Here is a 22860-nt window from a genome sequence, read left to right as displayed (position 1 = left end):
AAACTTTGTGGAAAGGCTAATACCATCTTCCTCTCTGCAAAGCAACTTACTTCCTTTGGTGCCAAGTTACAAATCCTTCTCTCCCCACAAACCTACAAGTATACAGCTGGCAAGTGCTGTATTCCGTCATGGGGTTATTTGGTGGGGTGTCCTATTTGGGGCTTCCCAAAAGCTATATACACACCTCCCTGCTCCTGGAGTATATTATCAGGCAGTGAGATATTAAAATGTGTGCATTTGACACAGACCACAAGTGCCACTTGCTGAGCTATCAGTATCACTTGCCTTTTCTCATGATGCTATTGTGCTTGGAGGTTAGCAATGGAAAGAGACTTCTCTAATGCAGACCAGGACAAGAAAATCACTAACAAATGTTGTGCCTTGATAAGCTTTTCTGGATGTTTTTAAAGAAAGAATTTAGCTTAGTATTTGGCTGCTCTGAAGGATTTGTCATGTACTAGGTGCACCAGGAATCCAAGGACACTGTCAGTTAGCATGTGCACAACCCCTTATAAGTCTTACATGAATATTTACCCTATATGCCGTACAGATGAGAAAACAAGATAATATGGTAATGATTGTATTAACGACTTGGTAGTATCCCATACAATATGGGAATTTTATTCCCTTACTTTTGGATTTACTGGTTCCTAGGTACTTTGTCACAAATGATTACTTTTTCAATTTTTTTACTTAAACCTCATTTTAGTAATATTTACACTCTTGGGACTTAATTTTTATTTTCCCCCAAGAAGCTTAGTGTTCTTTATAATACTGAATCAATCAGCCTCATTATATCACTTAAAGGGAAGCAGAAAAAGGTTTTCAGATTTCTAAAAGATGATGCACTGCCTGGGCTGGTGTGGCTCAGAGGTTGAGCATTGACCTATGATCCAGGAGATCCCAGTTTGATTCCCGGTCAGGGTACATACCCAAGTTTCAGGGCTCCATCACCAGCAGGGGGGGTGCAGGAGGCAGCTGATCAATGGCTCATCATTGATATTTCTCTCTCTCTCCCTCTACCTTCCTCTCCCTGAAATCAATAAAGATACCTTTTAAAAAAAAAAGATAATGAGCGAACAGTGATACTGAGAAATGAGCTAAATTTAACACCCTCGCTTGTGCTGTTCCTAGCAGCTATTTGTAGGATGGATTTACCTGCTGCTATATTCTGGCTTCCACCAGGCCTTGGCCTCCCTTCCCCAAGAAGACCCTGACCTTCAGGGAACCTCCCTGTGTCTTTGCCAGTCCTTCTCAACCCCCACAGTGGAGATGCCTCAGAAGCTGAAAGGTGAATTATAGGTGTGAGGCTCTAGAGTGAGGACAGTAAGAGACTTTTCAGAAAACAATATCATTGTGGATATTTAGAAGAGTGGGATCTACAGTCAATATCAGAAGAGGGCTGAACTCCTCATACAGGGCAGAGCTGAGGGACCGTTTCTTAGTGATTTCCTCCCCAGTATGGCCCTCAGTGGCCAATCCCCCACCACTGAAAAGCCAGACCAACAGCGGCACCATTCAGTGGGAGACACGAGGTGGCCCTTCAGCCAAAATGGATTAGGAGATGGTTATTCGTCTCTCAGGCTTAATCTCCTACACATCTCTAAGACTAATTGAGAAATAATAAGAAAAAATGCAAATAAACAAAATAAAATAAAAAGGAAATAAAAAATAGAAAAATAGTTTTAAAAATAATTAATACTACTTTGAACAACTATATAACAATAAATCTGAAAACCAGATAAGTAAAACATTTTCCAAAGGAATTTATGGTGCCAAAGTAAGTGCAAGAATAAATAGACAATGTGTACAAACTATAAGAAAGATATTTATTATAAACAAAAAGGCCACCTCACCTCTTCCTCATGTTCACCCACCATTCAAAAGCCCAGGGTACCATTCACTTTCAGAGATGAAATTTATCTAGCTTTCAAAGAATGAATAATTCTTATTCTATAGAGTTTTTCCAGAAAATAGGAAAGAGTGAATGTTTCTCAGCTCATTTTATCAGAGTACTATAACCTTGGTTCTAGAACCAGATAAATATAGGATGAAAAATAATATGTCCATTTTACTTATGAAGCATATATACGCACAAATCCTAAGAACAAATCATAAGTATCTGAAGCATGCTGTGTATTTAAATTACATACAATACATAACAATCAAGTCGGGCTTAATCTCTAAATAAAGACGGCTTATCATAAAATATTTTAACACAATTCATCACATTAGTGGATTCAAGAAAAAAATATCACAGGACTATTTCAATAGAACAAAAATCATGTAATAAAGTTCAGTTATATATATAAATATATAGATATATAGATATACATTTAACATTTTCTAAATAGTAGGAATAGAAGTTTCTTTTCCTAACTTGGTAAAGGCAATCTAAAAAAAATCTAACCATGAAAAGAAAAAGTAGATAAAGGAATGTACACAATAACAACAAAACATTTAATAGGGAAACCTTGGACACATTTCTTTTGAGACTGAGAAGAATAATGTCAATTTTAGCAACTTCTGTTTATCATACTGTCAAGGGTCCTAACTTATCCAATAACACAAGAAAGAGAAATAAAGGTGTATTGTCTAGAAAGACACAAAGCCATTATTATTTGCAGATTATATAATTATAACAAAATCAATAGATCAATGTTTAGAACTAATTAAGGAAATATTGACTAAACCAAGATCTCCTTATAAAAATCAGTAGTGTTCACTATACCAGTAATAACCAGAAAGAAAAAAAAAAGGGGGGGGAGACTCTAAGATATGATTAACAATAGCAAAGAAAAACAAGGTAAAAAAACAATTTAACAAGGAATGCACAAGAACTTCATTAAAAAATATGTGCAACTCGACCAAAGTACATAAAAGAAGACATAAGTAACTAGAGGTGTATAGTACCTTTACAGGTGGAAAAACATTGTAAAGATCTTAATTCTCCCAAAATTAATAATAACATTAAAAAAAATATTTGAGTAGCTTGTCAAACTTATCCTCAAATATATGTAGAAGAATACATGTCTACAAATAGCTACCTCATTTACGAATAGGGCAAGCAATTGCAAGGGAACTTTTTATATAAGGTATTAAGGTATATTATAAAACTATAATAATAAATAAAAAGTGATACTGTCACAGAAATAGACTAGTGGGATGGAATGGATTAGAAAACGTAGAAACACACTAAATATTTAGTAAAGCTGGACATATGATCAATGTTTCACCACAAAATAATGGGGAAAGGACGCATTTTTGGTACATTATTTTTATAGAGAACTATAAGCTGGATGGATTTATACCTTCATGCATGATGCCTTATACTTTATACCATATACAAAGGTGGACAATAAAAGAAGTTGTGGGAGGATAACTTTGTCAGTGATCAGAGAAATGCAAACTAACAACAAGACTGCGTTTTAGATCCATCAGATTCAAGGAAAAAATTATAAATCAGATGATAGCCAACTTTGGTAAGGATATGAAGAAATGAGAATCTTCATGCATTCTTGTTGGCCTATAGGCATTTCACAGAGCAATCTGGCAACACCTAGTAAAGTACCGATAAACCCTTTGTCCTAGAAAATCGCACCTCTGGGTTTATAAGCTCAAAGAAACTGCTGAGAGGACAAATACAAGGACATTCAATGCAATGTCCTGTGTGGTAGAAAATATTTGTAGGGAGTCTGGGTGACGAACAATTGATACGCACTTGGACTTCTATGCTGTACTTTGAAATGATAAAGGAGATGTACATTTACCCAGCACCATGGATAGATCTTTAAAATGGTTTTGAGTTTTAAAAAGACAGAAATAGAATGAGATATTAGCATAATATCATTTATGTAAAATAAAATGACATACACAAAAGAGTGTGCCCGCAGTCCTATATCAAACATGTTCTATGACTGCCTATTGTGGGGAGCAGAATGTGTGAGGAAAATTAGGAAAAGAGGGAAAAAATAAAGTAAAAAAAACCCACAAAAACAAAAGGGAGCTGCATGCCAAAGACAGTTGTGTGCAACACCCTGAGTGTTGTGTTGGGCTGGGGAGTCTGTACCCGAGTTCAGGAGTGACAGATGGACACCTCATGAAAGTGGACTCACCCATACACAATTTTAGCTCCACCCGTGTTCTAAAATTTATAGGCAGTAATGGTGAAGGGAGGCAAAAACAAAAACAAGATTACTGAGACACAGTGGGTCTGTGAGAAGAAACTAAAAAAGAGGAAGAGAAAAGGGAAAAAGAATAGGAATAAGTCAGTTTTATGTACTGCTTTTCACATTTGACTTTGTTAGCAAGCCTATAAACTGGTCAGGGTATTTCTGGAAGGTATAGAATTTGAAACAAGCTTTTGAGTGTCCTCTCTGGGAAAGAAAGTCATCAACCTATCTGAAGAAAGCAATAATCATGAAACAACTGATAGAGCCTTTTGTTAAATTCATCTGATGTACAGAGGTCTTGAAATATATATTTAGGAAGTATCTATTAAGAGCTTGTTTAAAAATCCAAACGTTTTCACTTGCCTTTTGTATCTGTTTGCCTAAACTTCTTAAGAGTCTAACTGATACTATTCTCACTGCTACGTATATCTGCAGTTTCATTCCCATATATTTTAAACTTTGGTAAAATCCTATTATATTACTGGTTGCTACTCTGCTGATTTAGATTTATAAGCGTTAAGTTACTTTTCTCAAAATATATTTTAAATCGAACAGTATGTCAGACTCACGAGAGACACCCTTTAAATACAGAATTCCTGGTGGGGCCTGCGCATTTGTAATTTTAATCAGTTCTCCCTGGTGGTTTTTTCACAGCCAGCTCAGCATCAGTACACAGCCCTGCATCTTAGAGGCATGGCCAAAAGGCTACAGCATAAGATTAGGAGTCTACTTGTTAGCTTCCAGTGCAGGTGTTATCCTCTCTCCCTAGACTCACATTAGAAAGAACCATCGCATGTTACAAGGCCAAGTTTTCAATAATTCTATTGACATAATAATTCTATTCAATAATAATATAATAATATAGTAATATATATTATAGAATATAAAATTAAAATAATTCTATTTAAAAATACTACTAATCACACCCACTTGTACAAACTACCTTAATTGTGCTGATGGGAAACCTAACACAGATTTAAGAAAGCGTTCAGTATCATACCGGGAACGGCAATAGCTCCGTGTGAATCTTTATCTAATTAAGTCCCTCATATGTTCTAGTTTGGGTTTTTATAGAGCTAGTTACTTTGCAGACTCAGACTTACTCATCAAGGAAAAATACTGAAAAGAAGAAAAGGAAAGGAAAACAATGGAGCTTAATCAACCTGGAAGCCGTCTGAGTGTGCGAGGGCTCCTTTGTTCCCTGCGAGCAGGCTTTCCTGAGAACAGGGCCGGAGCGCCTGCGGCCGGGCTCGGCAGCTACCCCCTGCCAGCCCCGCGCGGCCCCAGGGACTGCGCCCGTCTTGCACATTTCTTTCCTGGGCCAGCGAGGGTGGTGGAGTTTGTCTGACACCAGAGGTGCGACTCTGACACAGTTTAAGATTGGTGGCAAAATGGGAAGACAGTGATCCAAGGAGAAAGTGTGAATTAGAAAGAGAAATCATTTTTCTCTCTCCTGTAGCTGTAAATAACCTCACCCACAATTCCTTACTTCCAAAATTCTAGGCCAAAGTGCTAGGGAATAAGAGTTTGCTAGAGAGCTTTTCTTTTCAAGGATGTCATCACCAAAGAACTGTGTTTGTTAAAGACATGATTTTCAAACTCTCATCTCATGAAATGAATAGTTCTCTTGACTCTTTCACTTCAAGCATAATCTTCCCACATCTTTCTTCCCACCCACCCTCACACAACAAGCACGATTTCTGGGATGTCCAAAAGAGAAGGGCAGTGGTTAAGTGTGTTCTTTCTCGAGGATGGAGAGATACTTAGAGAAAGAAGTAAGGGACAGAAAAGCTGATAAGTTTGTGGTTGCAAAATACTGGGGCTGGAAATGAAAGCATACAGGGGAAACCAAATCACAGTCCAGGAAAGGAAGAAGCCTGGTGGTTGGTAACGAAGCTATGTTTATGAGCAGAGCCTCTCAGCAACTGAGAGATGCCTGGGGACTTGCCACTCAAACTGTGGTCTGACATCGCCTGAGATCTTGTTACAAATACAAAATCTCAGGCCTCATCCCAGACCTGCTGAATGAGAATATGCATTGCAACAGACCCACCAGGTAATCTGCATCTACATTTAGGTTGAGAAGCACTGAACTAGGACATTCCAATATTTTTAGGATTCCAGTAAATTAATAGATAAATAATAACAAAACAGGAGGTTTTAATTGAATGTTACACTGAGTTCTTTTCACATACATATTACAAGGACTGCATAAATAATCTAATTTGGAGATAATATCTAACAGTCTAAAGTCTCTGTAAATGCCTAGGTCCCCCTGGCCCCTGATGGAACCTGCTAAGAGGATAACACCATATCACCCAGCAGCTATCTAGAACCCAGCAATTCCCCATGCCTTAGGATCATGTCCTAACTCCAAATGTGAGAAACTTTCCTTTAATATGATGACACCATGCTGTAGCAGGACCACTTGTATCTTTGCCCCAGAGAGAATATTTCTGGTGCCCCAAGTCATGTTTGTGGCTGGCTGAAGCTCAAGCTTAGCCTGATCAGCATCAGAGAAACCCACATGCAGTCTGTGTAAGCAGAGGAAAATGACCTCAAGGGTAGCCCACTGCAGCAATACATAAATAAATCGGCAGATGTGTCAACGATGCATATTAGTCCAGGAGTGCAGCTCTTTGGGGACTGAAGTCCAAAGACAAAGACATTTGTGGTTGCCGGTCAATCTGGAGCATTTCTTCTAATTTTTCTGGATGTGTTTTTGACAGGAGCTTAAGGGAAGTTCAATAAATTAAAATGTATTTACATGGCAATGAAGAATTATCTTGACACACAGAGTTATTTAATTACCAAAGTGCTTTGCGTGCTGCTGAAGTTAAGACTATGTCAGCCTTTCTGGGACAAATCTTTATTTTCAGGGCCATGTGGCTCAGCCAGGAATGATCCCCTGGGTTGGAGCTTGTCATTTGTATAAGAGGAGTCTCCTCACTGACCCCCATTTCCATAGACAGCTCTAAACAGATCGGTAATCTCAATGTCAGACATCATGATGAAGTCAGTGTGGCCAAGGCCAAATGTCCCCCTTCGGGGACGTGGCCTCCCTCTCAGAGGAATTATAAATGAAGCCATACCCCATTTGCAGTCTTCAGAGCATGTCAGGGTTGCTGTCTGTCTGAATGACATTCAGAGAATTTTCTTGGAGCATCAAGAGGCGGGTGTATGATGCAAGTCTGTGTCCACACTGGCAGCATCAAAGCACGGTTGGTAAACAGTGATCTCATATTAGCAGGGACAGGGACAGTTTTCCCCAACCTATGCACCATACTGATCCTAAAGGAAAGGAGATCCAGGCTCCGAGGGAGGCACTCTGAGAAGTCGAGGACAAGCACCTGGAAGCTCAGGCTCTAAAACTCAGCACTAAATTGGGTAGAAATTCTGTCTACTTCCAAGTTCAAAGGTTTGTAATTGATTATGATCAGAAATAATATTGGTGATAGATATATTAGCAGTGGCTTAGATCCTCTCTTTAATGTAGGTCAAGGAAGCTCATTGAATAAAAGTGAGATAGGAAAACCAAACATCACCTATCTTCCTTCTTAAGGTGTAAATCAAAATATGTTAAAGATTTCATTTGACATTATTACCGACAATAAGAAGAACAGACTAGAGTCATTCATGACCAGACCCAAAAAGGCCGGGTGGTTGAATAGAGGGAGTTCTGCACCAGGAGTCAAGAAACCTGGGTCCCACATCAGATTCAAACCCTTATGAACGGTGGTCGTCAAAAAAGTCGCTTTCCCTCCCCAGCTTTCATTGTCATCAATGTTAGAGGTTGAATTACTAAGAAACTCTAATTCATTCCAATTATGAGATTCTACGGCATTTGTTCCATTTATGAAAACTATACCCTCTTTTTCATTGTTTTTTTGTGTCTGTTTGTTTTTTCTTTCTGAAAAGCAGCAATCCTTCCAGTTGATTGAAATATCCAGCCACTAAACTAATCCAAATTCATTCCCCTAGGCCCAGACATCTTGACTCTGGTGGTGGGTTCTGACATCAGCCGCTGTCCCAATATCCCTTGGCCCACCTGCCGAGGCTACCTACATAAGAGGACTCACTCTGGGTTCGTGAAGGGCTGGAGGAAGAGGTGGTTTGTGCTGAAGCATGACGGCTGCCTCCACTATTACAGACATAAGAAGGTAAGTCGAGGGCAGGTGTAAGGGTTGGAGTGGTTGAGAACAAGAAACCCTTGGAACAAGAAATCATTACCAACGTGCCATCTTGCAAGCCGGTAGGATTCTGGAAGCAGTGTTCCGTTCTGTAACTTTTAAAGAACTTTTCCTTCTTCAGAGGTTCCGAGAATTGTAATTTATTTTCTCTGTTGCTGCATAAATCAAGGTTAGCATAAGTTTCCCTCTGGTTTACTCCTATTTTCAGATCCTCTGTGAAAACTTCCTTATCAAAGCCAAGAAAATAAGAACCAAACTGCATATTTAGTCCCCTGGAGAAATCAAGGTGCGCTAAGGCAAAGGCAGCTAACATCCCGCTGGACAGCAGGGCCCGGGCATGGGTCCCTAGGTTACGGCGACTGATGTGAGCAAGGCTTCGGAAGCAGATCACCCAAGAAAGCCACCTGGAATACCTTGTTTCATTTCCCAGGCTTCATTAGCATAGTGATTTCCAACTGTAGGTGAAGTTTGGAATCTTCTGGGGAATGTTCTCAAATTATGCAAAGCCAACCCTCTGCCCAGATGTTTCTCATTCAGTGAGTCTGGCCTGGGGCCTGGGCCTGCTGGTCTGGGGAAAGCACTTCAGATGACCAAGCTGCAGGCCCTGTCTTGTCAGCAGAAGTGTTTTCTTAGCCCTGTGCAATATGGTGTTTAATTCAATTTGATGCGCACGTAAAGTTCAGAAATTTCACATAGAAATCCCGATTTCCAGCTTCGCTTGAAAAATTCCTTAACGACATTTGGTGGGAGCTAAATAGTGACTCCTTGTTCTAGAGAAGGTTTGACTGGTCCAGTTCAACACAGGGCCCACTCCATCCTACTGTCTCCGCCCTGTTGGCTTCACTTCAAACCACATGTTTGTGACCCGCCGTTAATGGGTGTGAGAAGTAGGAGTTTTGGTTGTTTGCCTTGACACAATGACACAAACTTATTATTTCTGCCTTTATTTTACACTGCTCTTGTTTCTTCATTTTAAGCTTCTTTTTTTGTGTGTTTTTTATGTGCATTTTTTAAATGACCTTAATTCTTTTCTGGAACAAAGAAAGGAATATATCAGTGAAGAAATCAATGCATTTTTTAAAAATGAGGAATAATTTTGCATATTGAATCCTCCTGAAGACTCTCAATTCCGAGATTGTTTATCACTTATTTGTGACACAGACTGGGAGGTGTCTGTCTGCCTTTCATGGCAATGTGAGCTGTACAGCCACTTTGAAAAAACTTTGTCTCCCTCCAGTGCAGAAAAATAGGATTCTCTGTATCAGGATGAGAAATGATGGTCCAGCCTTGTTCTCTGTATTCTGAGTATTAAAGAGGAACAGACCAGAAGTTTCCAATCTGGGTCTGCTTCAGAAACCCCTGAAGAGTTTTCCGAACTGCACACGCAGCCATCTCCTTCCCCCTTACCTCCTGGGTGGGGTCCTGGACACCCGGTGTTCTTTTTAAGCTTTCAAAGTAATTATCACAGACCTGATTTGTAGCCTGGGCGAGTCCCACAACAAAATTTATTTCCACATCTAGACAGAAGAAAAGAATGGGAATGCCACCTTGCAGATTGTTCTTTCATGGTTCTTTACCCTAAGATTGTGTTCTTTCTACCTTTGGTGATAATTTTTGCTTCTTCTATGAAATAGTGACAGCAATAGACGCTGGCTTTTCTTGAATGGCCTTCCTCAGCTAAGCAAATCCATAAAAGCAACCTTATGTCAAGCAACCCATATTTTAAAGTTCCTGGTTCTTGAGAGTCAGAATGGTTCCCAGAGCCAATGTTTTAGGTCTGGGTCTCCCAGGTGGCAGTCGTGGGACTGGTGCTGCCTGCAGATGTTATGTTTGGCTTGCACAATATTTTTATAAATTTTTTAATTAAATGCACCCAGGTGTAGCATGTGCTGTCCAACTTGCCATAATCCCTACTACTACTCATTTCCTTATACTGAGCTCGGTCATTTAAATTACCCTCTAGGCCCTGTAGGGATTTGAGTATATGAATCCTGGGGTAGAATTTATGTGAAAAATCAGTTATGTGGTGGTACAGCAGTTGGAATTAAAATAGATTTTTTGAACTGCTTCTAGTCCTCTTTGGAAAAGAAATGTGGATCTTGTAGTAAGTTTGAACACAACTAAGAAAAAACTCTCTCAGTAACTGTAGTTCTGACCATCATTGCCACAATAGGTTTTAATGTGCTGATGGAAAAATATAAAAATACAGCTTTCTTTTGTTTATAAAGGGCCAAAATCAGACCCCTTGTGGTGCTACAAATTCCAGAATACGTTATGTCTGATCTTTAGAATAGATAGCAATGACTAAGAAGAATTAATGGAGCATAATAAGAACATAACAGAATAAATTATCAGAAAATTAGCTCAGCCATACAGTATTTATTCATGCAAAAAATATGTACTGAGTGCTTTTTATGAGCCAGGGATTATGCTAAGTGCTGGGAACACTCACACACACACACACGCACATACACACACATTGTACATGCCCTGTTTGCGTTTATAGTTCCATAGAAGAGACCGATATTAAGAAATGGATTCACAAACTGTGGTCCTGGCCAGGTGTCTCCGTTGGTTGGAGTGTCATCCCATACACCAAAACATGGCGGGTTTGATCCCCAGTTGGGGCGCACATAGGAGGCAACTGATCAGTGTTTCTCTCTCGAATCAATATTTCCCTCTCTCTCTCACTCCCTTTCCCTCTAAAATCAATAAAAACATATCCTTGGTTGAAGAGCAAAAAAAATATGCATTTGAGGTTGATAGAAGTAAATTACTGAGTAGAAGAAGGTTGTAGCAGTCTGGATCCCAGAGATACAATCCCACAGTGATTTAAACAAGAGAAGTTCAATATAAAGTATTATTAAACTATGATAAAAGAATAACTATCGGCTGTAAGAAAACTGTATGGTACCACCTGAGGAAGGAGAGACAAAGGAAATCCCTCTCTAAGGCTGAGGATTCAGATCTCCTTGGGAAGTGCAGGTGAATGGCAGAGCAGCTCACTGGTTTGCTGGGTCAGAGCTAGTCTGCAGTCACAGGGCAAACAGGAGGCAACCCTTTGGAGCACGGATGAGGCAGGTGAATTGAAAGCTGGCAGCTATTGCATGGATGTGTAAAAGGAATGGGAATGTCAGTGTGGAAGGAGGCCTGGGGCACAAGGTGTCCTGTCGGGAAGGCCCTGTCTAGAAGGTAGTGGTGTGGCAGACAAACATAAGGGAGAGGGGAAGTGAGCAGAGGAATCAGGGCACCAGGGCTGGCAGGAGACTTGGAGCATAGAATGTCCACAGAAAGGGTCACAGGAAGGTGATCTCTAGGCCACACTGGGGCTGCAAGGTCTCCAGGGACAGCGTGTTCTGGGTGCATGGCTGGGACAGAGCACCCCCAAATGTCCACACACCCACACTGCAGACCCACTCAGGGCACCTGGGAAGAAAGAGCTCAAGTGCCCCTTCCTCCTGAAATGTTCCTCTACCACCCTCTACTGAGGAAGCATAACACTATGCTTACTGCACAGGAGTTCCATCCATTATTGCAGAGCATATAATGAGAGGTGAATTTGGGGCTGAGAAGCAATAAGTTGACAACTGGCACATGAGTAAAACAGAGAGTCAAGTATAAATTAGGAAAAGGGGGAGTAGTTCATGAATTCCTTCTTGAGGATATAACGTTTCTGCTGAGGCCAGAGGGTTGAATAAAAGTTAGCTGGATGAAAAGTTGGGATGAGCATTCTCCAGACAGAAGAGACAACATGTGTGAAGTCCCCGAGCTGGAAGAAAAGCTTAGAAAGCATAAGGAACTCAGAGAAAGCCCAGTGTGGCTAATTCAGAGTACAAGGGACGGCTGGGGGTCACGCAACTCTGGGCCCTGAGTCAATGACATGATTTTTGGATGTTCTTCTAACTACAAAAGAAAGCCACCAAAATACTTTAGGCAAGGGAATTTTCAAAAGATAATTCTGACTGTAATGTAAAGAATAAATCAGAGGGAACAAGAGTGGAAGGGAAATATCAGTTCGAAAGTTAGTGCCACAGTCTAAGCAACAGGAGATAGTGGTCTTGACCAGGGTGGGAACAATGAAGCTAAGTGGACAGAGCTCCAGACCTAGTTAAAAGCTACGATCAACAGGCTTTGGCAACAGATTAAATGTGGCAGAGAAAGGGGAGATAAGGGGCAATCAAGGAGGGCTTTGAAGTTTCTAGCAAAAGTAACTGGTTGGATAAGGTATCATTTACTCAAAAAGGAGCAGGTTACAATGGTATAAGGTGAGGTGAGATCAATAGTAAAAATTGAGCTACTGTGAGATATATATGTGTGTGTGTATATATATATATGCAGAGGTGGGCAAAAATAGGTTAATAATAAATAATACAGTAATTAATTAATAATACAAGAATAAACTCTGTGTTTCACTTACAACTGTAAACTTACCTTTGCCAACCCCTGCATAGGGCATTAATAGTATTGTATATAATATATATGGTGTAGCATATATATCATATTTAAAGCCGCAGAAATTGATATGATTGCTAAGGGAGAGAATATAAAGTGATTGAAAGAGAGCCCTCAACTTAAACCCCCAGAGTGGACAGAGCAGGAGGGGATAGAAGGGTGACTCGAGAGGCATAAACAAAACCCAGGAAAATGTGTGTCACAGGGCCAAGACAAAAAAAAAAAAAGTATAAAGAAGGGAAGTGATCAGTGTTTCCCAGTGTTGCTGAAAGGTTATACTATGATGAGTATTAGGAAGCATCCATTGGGTGCCATTTGCATTACACAAATCACAAGAAACTTTGGCAAGAGAAGTCTCGGCTATATAGAGACAGTTGAGAAGGAAATGATTTATTAATGTGGATTGGAAAAGTGTAAACAGCATTCATAGCCCAGTCTTTTGAAAAGTTTGCCTATGAAATAGACTAAACTCCATCCATTATCAGGATCCCTATAGGTCTGTTTCTGTCATCTACCATGTCTGCGATTTTGTTTCTGTTAGAAGGATAAGGGCACTAATCCCAGCACTGAAGCCAACCTTCCGTCCTTGTGAGGGCCGGTCTTTTTGCCATTCAGCCTAATCCCCAGGGTTATCCGCCAGGAGTCTAACTCAGAACCTGAACAATGGGTTCTGAATTCCATGAGTCTGTTGAAAGCTCTGCTCGCCCTCTCAGCCTCTTCAGATGGACGTGGCCCCAGTGTTGGGCTCATCTCCTACTGATTTTAGCCCCACTGTTCTTCACTGTCTTCCACCCTCTCTGATGTATTCAAAGGGGCATTTACATACACTTCAGCTTTTCTGTTTCTATCAGTGATGGAGTTGGTCTTGGTTAACTAGTCTGCCATTTCCAAAAGTACAATTCCAATGTCAGCAGGAAAGAAAGGAAGTATAAGAAAAGTGTTGTTTTCATTATCATTTTTAAGGTGTAAGACACCAGTTTAGGTATGAATGCCGTTGAGGGTAGAATCAAACAGAGAGAAAAAAGTTAAAGGTACAGAAAAAGAGAAATAACTAATGGGTACGTAACCCATCTATCCTAAAAGCTGGGTATCTAGCCCATAGGTACCAGCAGAGAAACTGAACTTTATGAAGGCTAAGACTGAATATTCAACCAGGTTAAAAACAAAGGGACACATTCTCTGTCCATTGCAGCAGAACAAGCCAGTTTTTGTTTTGTTCTGTGAATCTCTGTATGCAAGAACCCAAATGTGGGTGTGTGGGGGAGAACTGGGCCCGGAGACACTTCACACAGTGGGCGTTACAGATGCTCAAAGAAGAAAGCAGTGTTATAGTTTCAATAACTCTCTTCAGGACTCTGGTCGTCACAGCATATTTACTTTGCTGGGTTGGAGGAGGAGTCCAAGGGACTGAAGGGCATGCAGTAGTGTGAGAGATTTCATTTTGAACAAAGAGTAAAATTTGGAGCATGAAATAAGATTAATTATTTTAGTGATGTGTCTTGAATCCCTTTTGTAAATGAGACCTGTTAATCTTTGATTTTCTTTTATGAAAGGCAAGTGAATGATGTTCCTTTCCAAAATTGCCAAGATGCTAACACTTGCAAAAGCTTTTAAAAGCTGTGAAGCTCTAAAACTAAATGGGGCTTGGGTAGAGTAGAATAGAGTGTGGGCTTTGAAGGTCAATCTAGCTATACAGCCTCCAGTCTTAGAATATAATGGTTCCCCTTACTCGCAGGGGATTCCTCCCAAGACCCCCAGTGAATGCCTGAAACTGAGGGTAGTGCCTGACCCTAATCCACTTTTTCAGCTCTGCTGGGAATGTAGCAGCATCTGCTTCATCACACAGGCAGCTTCTCCAGTCAGTTTTATATTTTTCAGACCAAACCTCTTCTTGAATTTGTGTAACCATCCCTTACTTACAGTAAATGGCTTGGTGTCACTTGTTTCAAAGATCCCTTGCTGAAGAGTCAATGTTTTCTGTCACGACACCTTACCATCAATCAGAACACATTTTTGGTTCATGTCTCCCACCCATAAATTTAATGCCTTTTCCACTTTAACCACTATGGCTGAAATTTTTGAAGTTTGAGGAACAATAGCAAAACCAGCAGGAGTTTCTTTTTTCTTCTTCACAATTTTGTGGATGGAAGATTTATTCTTACCATAGATCTTAGCAACCTCACCATATGATATTTTCCTTTCCTTTTTAAGTCGAGAACTTCCACCTTTTCACTTAAAAGGAGCACTTTATGGTTTCTCTTTGGCATATCAAATCGCCAGCATCAATACTCTTGAGCTTTGGTGCCATTATTGAATAAAAACAGAGTAACTTGAACACAAGCACTGTGATTTAGCTACAGTCAGTCTGATAACCAAGACAGCTACTAAGTGACTAACAGGCAGAAATGTCTACACTGTGGATAGGATAGATGATTCCATCCTGGGCCAGACAGAGCAGGATGGCAGGAGAGTTCATCATTCTACTCAGAACGACCCACCCACAATTTAAAACTTATAAATTGTTTATTTCTGGAATTTTTCGTTTAATAGTTTTAGATCACAGTTGACCACAGATAACTGAAACCTCAGAAAGGGAAACCGCAAATAAGGAGGGGACTAGTGTAATTTTATATTACGTCTTTTAGTAAACTAAGAGTTATCAGAAAATGGGTAACTCCTGGGACTTTCCCTAGAATTGATCCAAGAAGCAGAGGAAAACCAGCCCCACAGAACAGGTTTGAATGGGCAGTATAAGTAATCAATATAGTTCCTTTCTGATGACGCCTTATGGTCCTGCTTGCTACCAAAATGATTCTATGCCTATAGCTATCCAGGTGGCCACATGGAGGAGACAGAATGCTGGAGCCCTGGGGAGTGACCTGGCAGGAGATTCGGCTGTTTATCATTTGCATACAGAGTTGGCGCCATAGGCCTTGAGGTCACTGAGGAAGAATGTACACTACGAGAGAAGAGAGCTGAGGTCAGGGGCATTGGGATGAGACAGAGCCGGTCCGAAAGCTGGTGTAGGGGGGAGGATCCTGCAGTAGAGGCTGAATGGGAACAGCCAACGAGGCAAGAGGAAAACCAGGGGAGTCTTATGTTCTCAGAGCACAGAGAGGAATGTGTTTCAAAAAGGTGAGAGTGGTCAATGGAGTCAAATGCTGCTGTGAAGTAACCGCCCGCTGGATACAGTCCCTTCGTGGGAGAGCGGACCTCCCTTGCTATGACTGGTCTTATGTGGATCTTACTTTTTTCCAATCTAAAAGCCTATTGTCTCAGCTGTTCTGAAAAGGGAGGGGAAACTGCCTTGAATATACATTTGGGGGGACTAGCTTTCTTCCTTTCCCCTTTCTAAGCAAACTTTGGAAAGAGTTGTCTAACACTACTTTCCTCCACCTCCTTTCCTAACCCACTGCAATCGCGAGTCGACTTTCGCTATACAGGTGGTTGTTGAAATTACAATCACGCGCAGCTTATTCAGGAAGAGAATGTAGGATGAACAAAACAGTGGGCCACCAACATTTAATGGGACATGATGCTCTTTACCTAATAAGGCTCTTATGAGACCTGAATGAAGTAATATATTTAAACCAAGAGTTACAGGGTCTGCACATAGTTTCAAGCACTAGTTTCCATCCATCCCCTTGGCCCATTTTACCCTATTCTAAGTAATCTGCCTGTGGTCACATAGCTGGTAAGTGAGAATAGATTTAAACTTGTGCCTGCTCGGCTTAAAAGACCATTTTCCTTCTTCCCACTATGCCAAGCTTTCTTCCCAGAGTTTCTGTCCTGTTTTGTGCCTACCTGCAAACTACCTGCCCCTGGAAACAGCAGTCCCTGACCCATTTCCCAGGTTCACCCCTCAGAGCTTGACCTCACTCTGCTAATCTGCTTCTACTCCAGATATCAGCCTTTTCTGGATGCCCATCCCATTTGGCCTCACATCCTAACTGTGTCAGCTCCAGAAAAAGGTGCAGCACCAAAGAGAGGCGAACATAAAAACCATTGAGTTCTGTGAGCATCTGAGCTTTGCTGAGTTTACAGGAATGCAGTGAATGAAAGAGTGCTTGTGGCATTCAGAAAGCATGGAATGAGCCCACAGGTGCATGTGGTCAGTATAATAGGGATCTCGAAGTTTCCAATAAGCTCTCCAGCAAGTTCATCCCCAAGTCTCAATACATCATTGGAATCTTACTTTGTAATTTATGAGATGCCCAGTAGATGGAGCAGCTTACTCACAAATGGTTTTTCAGAGACCACTATGGATAGTAGTTTAAATCATAAAATTCTTAATTCAGGAGGAGACTGAAATAATTGAGACCAACCTCCTCCTTTTCCAAAACACTGATGTGAGGGTTAAATATTATATAATTTACAACAGAATATCCAGCACTTACATGAGGTGGTTGATGTTCACTTGAAATTCTCCTATTTATACTAACTATGAATCTTCTCCAACTTGGGATAACTTACCATAAGAAGGCTAATTTGGCTCAGTGGTTAGAGCATCGTCCCATGGACTGAAGAGACCTGGGTTTGACTCCAGCCAAGGGCATGTACTCAGTTTCTGGCTCAATCCCTGGCCCTGGTTGGGGTGCGTGCAGGAGGCAACCAATCGATGTGTCTCTCTCACATCCATGTTTCTCTCTCTCCCTCCCTCCCTTCCACTCTCTTTGAAAAGCAATGGAAAAAATATCCTTGGGTGAGGATTTAAAAAAAAATTTAGAAGAAGGCCACGCAATGGCACCGAGCAGTGAGTTCTGGGTTAGGAGTATGTAAGGACACATAGGGATGTTGTCTGCCATGAGATGACCACATTTCTTAGGACGATACCCTGTTGGAGCTCTTTGTAGTGTATTAATAGATCCAGATTTTTTAAAAAAGGACGTTTTAGAATGGGAAGAGTACACCTCTTAGCCTTTTTGGTTTTCTCCTACCACCTTTTGCTGTTTCCCCTACGAGAAAATCGCACCCTTGAGGTGTATGTTCAGGGTGTAAAGAGAAGAAAGCCAGTGTCCCAAGGCGGCTTCCTTCCTGGGCAGCCCCAGTCCTTTGAATTCCCAGGGATAAAGGCAGGGCCATGTCTCCATGTCCACTTTTAAGAGATATTTCTGGGAGAAATTCACATCCTTTCAGTTATTGGCAAAACACTTATTGAAAACTTACTATATGCCAGGAATAGAGCTGTAAAAATAGTAGACAAAGCCAAGAGCTCTCATGAAGTTACACTTTACTCTGGAAAGAGAGAGAACAGATCATTTCAGATACTGATAAGTATTTGATTTGAGAATGCCTGAAGAAGGGGTAGGGTGCGGAGATTATTTTTCAAGGAATGGTTGAGGAAGCTTGTCTGGGAAGATAATATTTAAAACAAAGATCTGGGAGAATGATTTTGGCAAGGAAACAGCTAATACAAAGACCTGAGCAGGGAGTGTTAAGCTATTTTCAATTATTACATTCTTCATAAGTTTTAGGTAGCTCATCAGGTTGCTTTTTTTTTTTAATCTGTAATCTTTTATTTAAAATTAAAAATCCATGACACGTGGCAATATAATAGTTACTCAACATGGGATGGGTTTGGTCGCTGTGTTCTGAATATTTGAAATATTTCATTAAGGAAGATGTTCTATTATAAACAGCTCCAATAAGAGTCATGGGATGTCATGGGTGCCATGTAGCTATAAGAGTGATTGGGTACCATCACAGGAATGTTTAAATGCAGCATGCTTTCCTCTACAAACATGGAAAATTACTTTTTATGGATGGATTATGTTTCAATTTGCTACCTCCTGATGTGCAAGGGACCAAGTCCCATGGGTCTGAATTTAAAAGACTAAGCAGCTATATTTTTCCTTCAAGGATCATCGTATCCAGGGCTTAAACTTAAGTTTCAAAGCAAACAATTTCTCTAAAGAAATGGGAAATATAAGAGAGAATTCTGTTGGCGTATTTAAATTTAGCAAAGAAAACATGAGCAAAATAGCCCTATAAAGGATAACAATAATTTTAATTGAGCAACTTTATTCCAATAATGTCTGTACCAAGAACCTGTCAGTCATCTCAATGAACCCAATTTCACTGAAATTTGCTTTGAAGGGCAGGTAACTGTAGCAAGTTCTAACATATTCTTGAGAATTAATAACGCGCACGCGGGAACACACACAAGGAGCAAGGGGGAAGAGGGACAACACCCTAAAATAACTTGGCTATAGATTTTTAGCTTCAAGTTTTTTAAACACAAAATCACTTGTCTTCCATCCTGAAAGATATGTTCTTATTTCCTCCGGACGGGAGGCCCTGGAGAAGCCCAGGGGGCTGGCAGGACAGAGCACTGGGCAGAAAGCACTTGTTGGAGCCGCCCGGCCCTGCGTGAGCAGGTGCTGGTGGCCTGAGCCCAGTGTCAGTCCCAGGGTCAGTCCCAGTGTCAGTCCCAGGGTCAGTCCCAGGGTCAGTCCCAGGGTCAGTGGGCACCAGCAGGACGCGGGCGGGAAGGCGGCTTCCTTGTCCAGTCGGGCTGTAGAGAGCCCACCTCTTCCCCTGGCCTGGGGATGGCCCTGCCCGTCACACGAGAGGGGCCTGGGGGTGCATGGGCCCACCTGCCGCCCATCCCGAGGGCCTGATAACAGCGTCTGCCCGTGCCCGGCGTCTGTCCGTGCCCGGAGTGTGTCGGTGCCCAGCGTCTGTCCGTGCCGGCGTCTGTCCACGCCCGACGGAGGCCGCGCCTGGAGGCCGATGCACCTCAACTGCGGCTGAGCCCAGGGAACTGCTGATGCTCCCTGGGGGGGACGGGGACGACTCTTCGGGACCCAGGAAGCCAGAATCTGGATTTAATTTTCCTAATAAGCCCTCGTTTTTATTCTGAACTTACACACTTGTCTTATCTGGAGCTGCCCCAGGACAAAGCGGCGCCTCCTTCCCGGGGCGATTCGGGGCGATACTCCCTAGGAAGGGGCCAAGCTTCTGGGGACGCGTTGGGGAGAACGCTCCATCCCTGAGATGGGTTGAGAGGAGGCGACTTCACCTCCCGCCTCAACAGCAGTGAGGAGGCAGCAGGTGCACTTGGAATGGTGAAGAAAGTGAGTCCTTTCCTCATGTCCACTGGTAATTTTGTATTTGATTTAGAAAACTATGGCCAAAAAAAACAAGAGGAAATTTGGGCTTCTTACCCACCCTCCTCCCTTCTGTAAGAAGGTATTGAGCTTTTTTTTAACTAACCCTTCCAGTGACCCGGCCCCAATAAACAAAAAGAGCAGGATTATTTGGTCACCCCATATAGCCTCATACATTTAATGCTTGATTTTTTTCATAAAAGACTTGAAGAGAAAGCCTCCGGCTTCTTCCTTCCACAGATTTTGCTAGTGGCCGCGACGCCTGATAGTAGCAACTACAGCAGCAGCAACAGCCGCAGGGCCTTTGGAAAGATGCTCCTTTTTTCAGAAACCTAACAACCGGTGCTTAATGACTGTTCAATCACTATTCACACTCTTCAAATGCTTTAACGGAAATGTCAGAGGCTGCTTCAGGGTGGAAATTATTTTATGCCTCCATAATGCATTATTTTTCTCTGCAATAGCCTTATCTCCGTATTTCAGTAACATATCTGCTAAATCAGCCAAAGGAGAATCAGTCAATTAAAGTTTGTGTATTTGTACTTCACACGGAATTCCCGGGGTCCGAGTCTAAGAATGGACAATTAAGGCCAATTATTCATGAACTGCATGTGTCATTTGCATATTTCCCTTTAGGATACATTTGTTATCATCATTTACAAGGAGGGTCTTTGCTGGCAGATCTGCCCTTTTACCTCAGAACAAAGATAATGTTTCTATTTAAACTGAGTCATCCCTGTCCTAAATATTGCTGAGCAGCCAGGACTGCCTTCTCCTGTTGTCTTGGGCCAAGCGTGATGACAAGGCTGATTTAGGCTGTGGTCCCTGGATCTCTTCGTACTCACTGCCATTTTGTGTGATGGTCAGATGTGTTTATCATATTGCAGAGAATTATAATACGAAATGAGTTGCATAAAATTCTACCCAAGAAATTTTAAAATAAAACGCTTGCAAATGAAGTGCCTGTTCTAGCTCTGAGAAATGTGTTCTGAAAGCACCGAAGGAACATTTGCAACTTGAAACTTCTCATCAGAAATTGAGAGAACTCAAGGTCAGTTTAATATTAATTCTCCCCCAGCTCTTTCATCTAACAGATATCAAGTTGCATTTGAATCTGGTAAAGAGATATGAATTTAGGTCAGTTTAGCCTTCAAAGGAGAAATTTCTTGAGAAATATTTTGTATCCATCTATTTAGTCTTAAGTATAACAGGTTTTTTTAAGGTAAAAATGACCAAAACTTGCCTTTTTCATAGATATGGAAATCCATTTCTGGTAAGTTGAAATTGCTTTTGAATAATTTATAGGGACAGAGAATTCATCAGATCTGATAACATCGGTAGCCCTGAGATTACCTTGTTCTGTAATGGGTGCTATGGGAACTGGAGAGCTGGAGTTGGTTAGCATGAGACTTTCTATCCAGAATCTCACACAGGTTAAAAGCAGCAACATTTAAGAAATGGAAAGTCTGGATCAAAACTATGTAAGAAGCGATCTTAAAAAAAATTGCTTCACTCTAAAGGATATTCTCGAGCCCTCCCTCCCTGATGCTGATACTCATTCCACCGTCGCTCCCAGCCAATATACAGGGACTCACCTCTTATTGTCACCATGCTTTCCTCCTTCTCGTTAGATGGGGTGAAGAAAAACCTCCAGTTCATTACTGATCAGCTCCCTATTTCTCCTACTCAAATATTGAAATTCTTTCTCCCACTCTTTTAGACCTGCTGCTGAATCTAAATACCTTGAATCCCACCCTAAACTCAAAAATTAATAATCATCTTTTGTGTGCAATCAGTTGATCATCTTTTATGTGCAAAGAACACAGCTAATCGTTAGTGTAGAAACCAAGTTGAATAAGACCAAGTTCCTATTTTTAGCATGGGTCGGATTTCTGCACATGTAATACAGTTCACGAGAGAAAATTCCAGATGGAAGCAACAGCCTGAGGGAAGTCTGGACAAGAACGTGTTGCGACCCAACCAAGGAACCATAAGTGGACCAATTTGACTACATCACAGGGAACATGAGGAGACTAATGGAGACTTAGATTGTAAAGATAGACCAAAGCCAAATGCTAATGGACCTTACATTTAGAAGAGCTACACCCTATTTGGGTTGCTATGAAGAACTTATGTTGGAGAAATTAAAGGCCAGACTTCCCAGACACCAGTGGGAATGGGGCTCTTACAATAGCCTCAGAAAATACATTTTCTGCGACTCGCGTGCGAGGACGGAATGTGGAAGAAGGCTGTATTTGGATGGAGTTGCATTTCTCTAGTTCCAAAGCCCCCTGCCCCTTAAACCAGTCCCGAAAGAGGGGCAGCTGGGAATTTAGCAAAGTCAGAAACAGAGCCAGTGTCCGGAGTTTCTGTTCCACATTGCAGCCGGTGTAGTTCAGCCTTCAGGCCAGATCAAAGTTCACGTGTGGAGTCCGACAGGGCCCTGCGCCGCGTGTGCAGGAGAGCACAGCCCCCGCAGCAGCATTCCCAGCGGCACAAGAGCGAGAGGAAGGGAGGAAGGCCTGAACTTTCTTCGTTTAGAAGTTTATATGTTTCAATTTCCAGAGCTTGCAGTGGCCATCCTATCCCGGCCAACGACCAGTTTGAGGTGTGACCGAAGGGCAATTAGTCTTCCCTGTCACTCAGAGCTTACTGGGCATGTGTCTGAACTGCCTTTGTCTAGTCCCTTTTCCTGTCTATCAGCAAGGAAGACGGAGAATGTTAAATGCAGCTTTTTGGCAAAGCTGAACAAATGGCATGCCCATACTATTTTGTCTCCCCTTTCACTCCTTTCCTGTTAAGCAATAGCCAGGTTATTACAATGGTATCAGAACCACTGAGTGGTTTTGAACCCCAGAAGCATAACTGAAAGATAAAGGAAGCTATTGTTTAGGACTGTGGGGTGCTGCTGGGAGGGTGGCTGCGGGGTGCATTAGG

At 41.6% G+C, this 22860-nt stretch overlaps 1 protein-coding gene across 1 annotated transcript in view; it reads left to right on the top strand.

Annotated features, from left to right (window-relative positions):
* Window positions 1-22860, top strand: part of LOC107544190 (uncharacterized) — an 87431-nt gene that overhangs the window by 29686 nt on the left and 34885 nt on the right. The window contains exon 7 of the mRNA XM_087815085.1: window positions 8154-8332. Within this exon, the coding sequence (XP_087671211.1) occupies window positions 8154-8332 (179 nt within the window). The remainder of the gene's footprint in view (window positions 1-8153; window positions 8333-22860) is intronic.

This window comes from Miniopterus natalensis, chromosome 3 (assembly GCF_054644295.1).
Source record: "Miniopterus natalensis isolate mMinNat1 chromosome 3, mMinNat1.hap1, whole genome shotgun sequence".
In the NCBI taxonomy this organism is placed as follows: domain Eukaryota; kingdom Metazoa; phylum Chordata; class Mammalia; order Chiroptera; family Miniopteridae; genus Miniopterus; species Miniopterus natalensis.
This window is presented reverse-complemented; position numbering and strand designations above follow the sequence as displayed.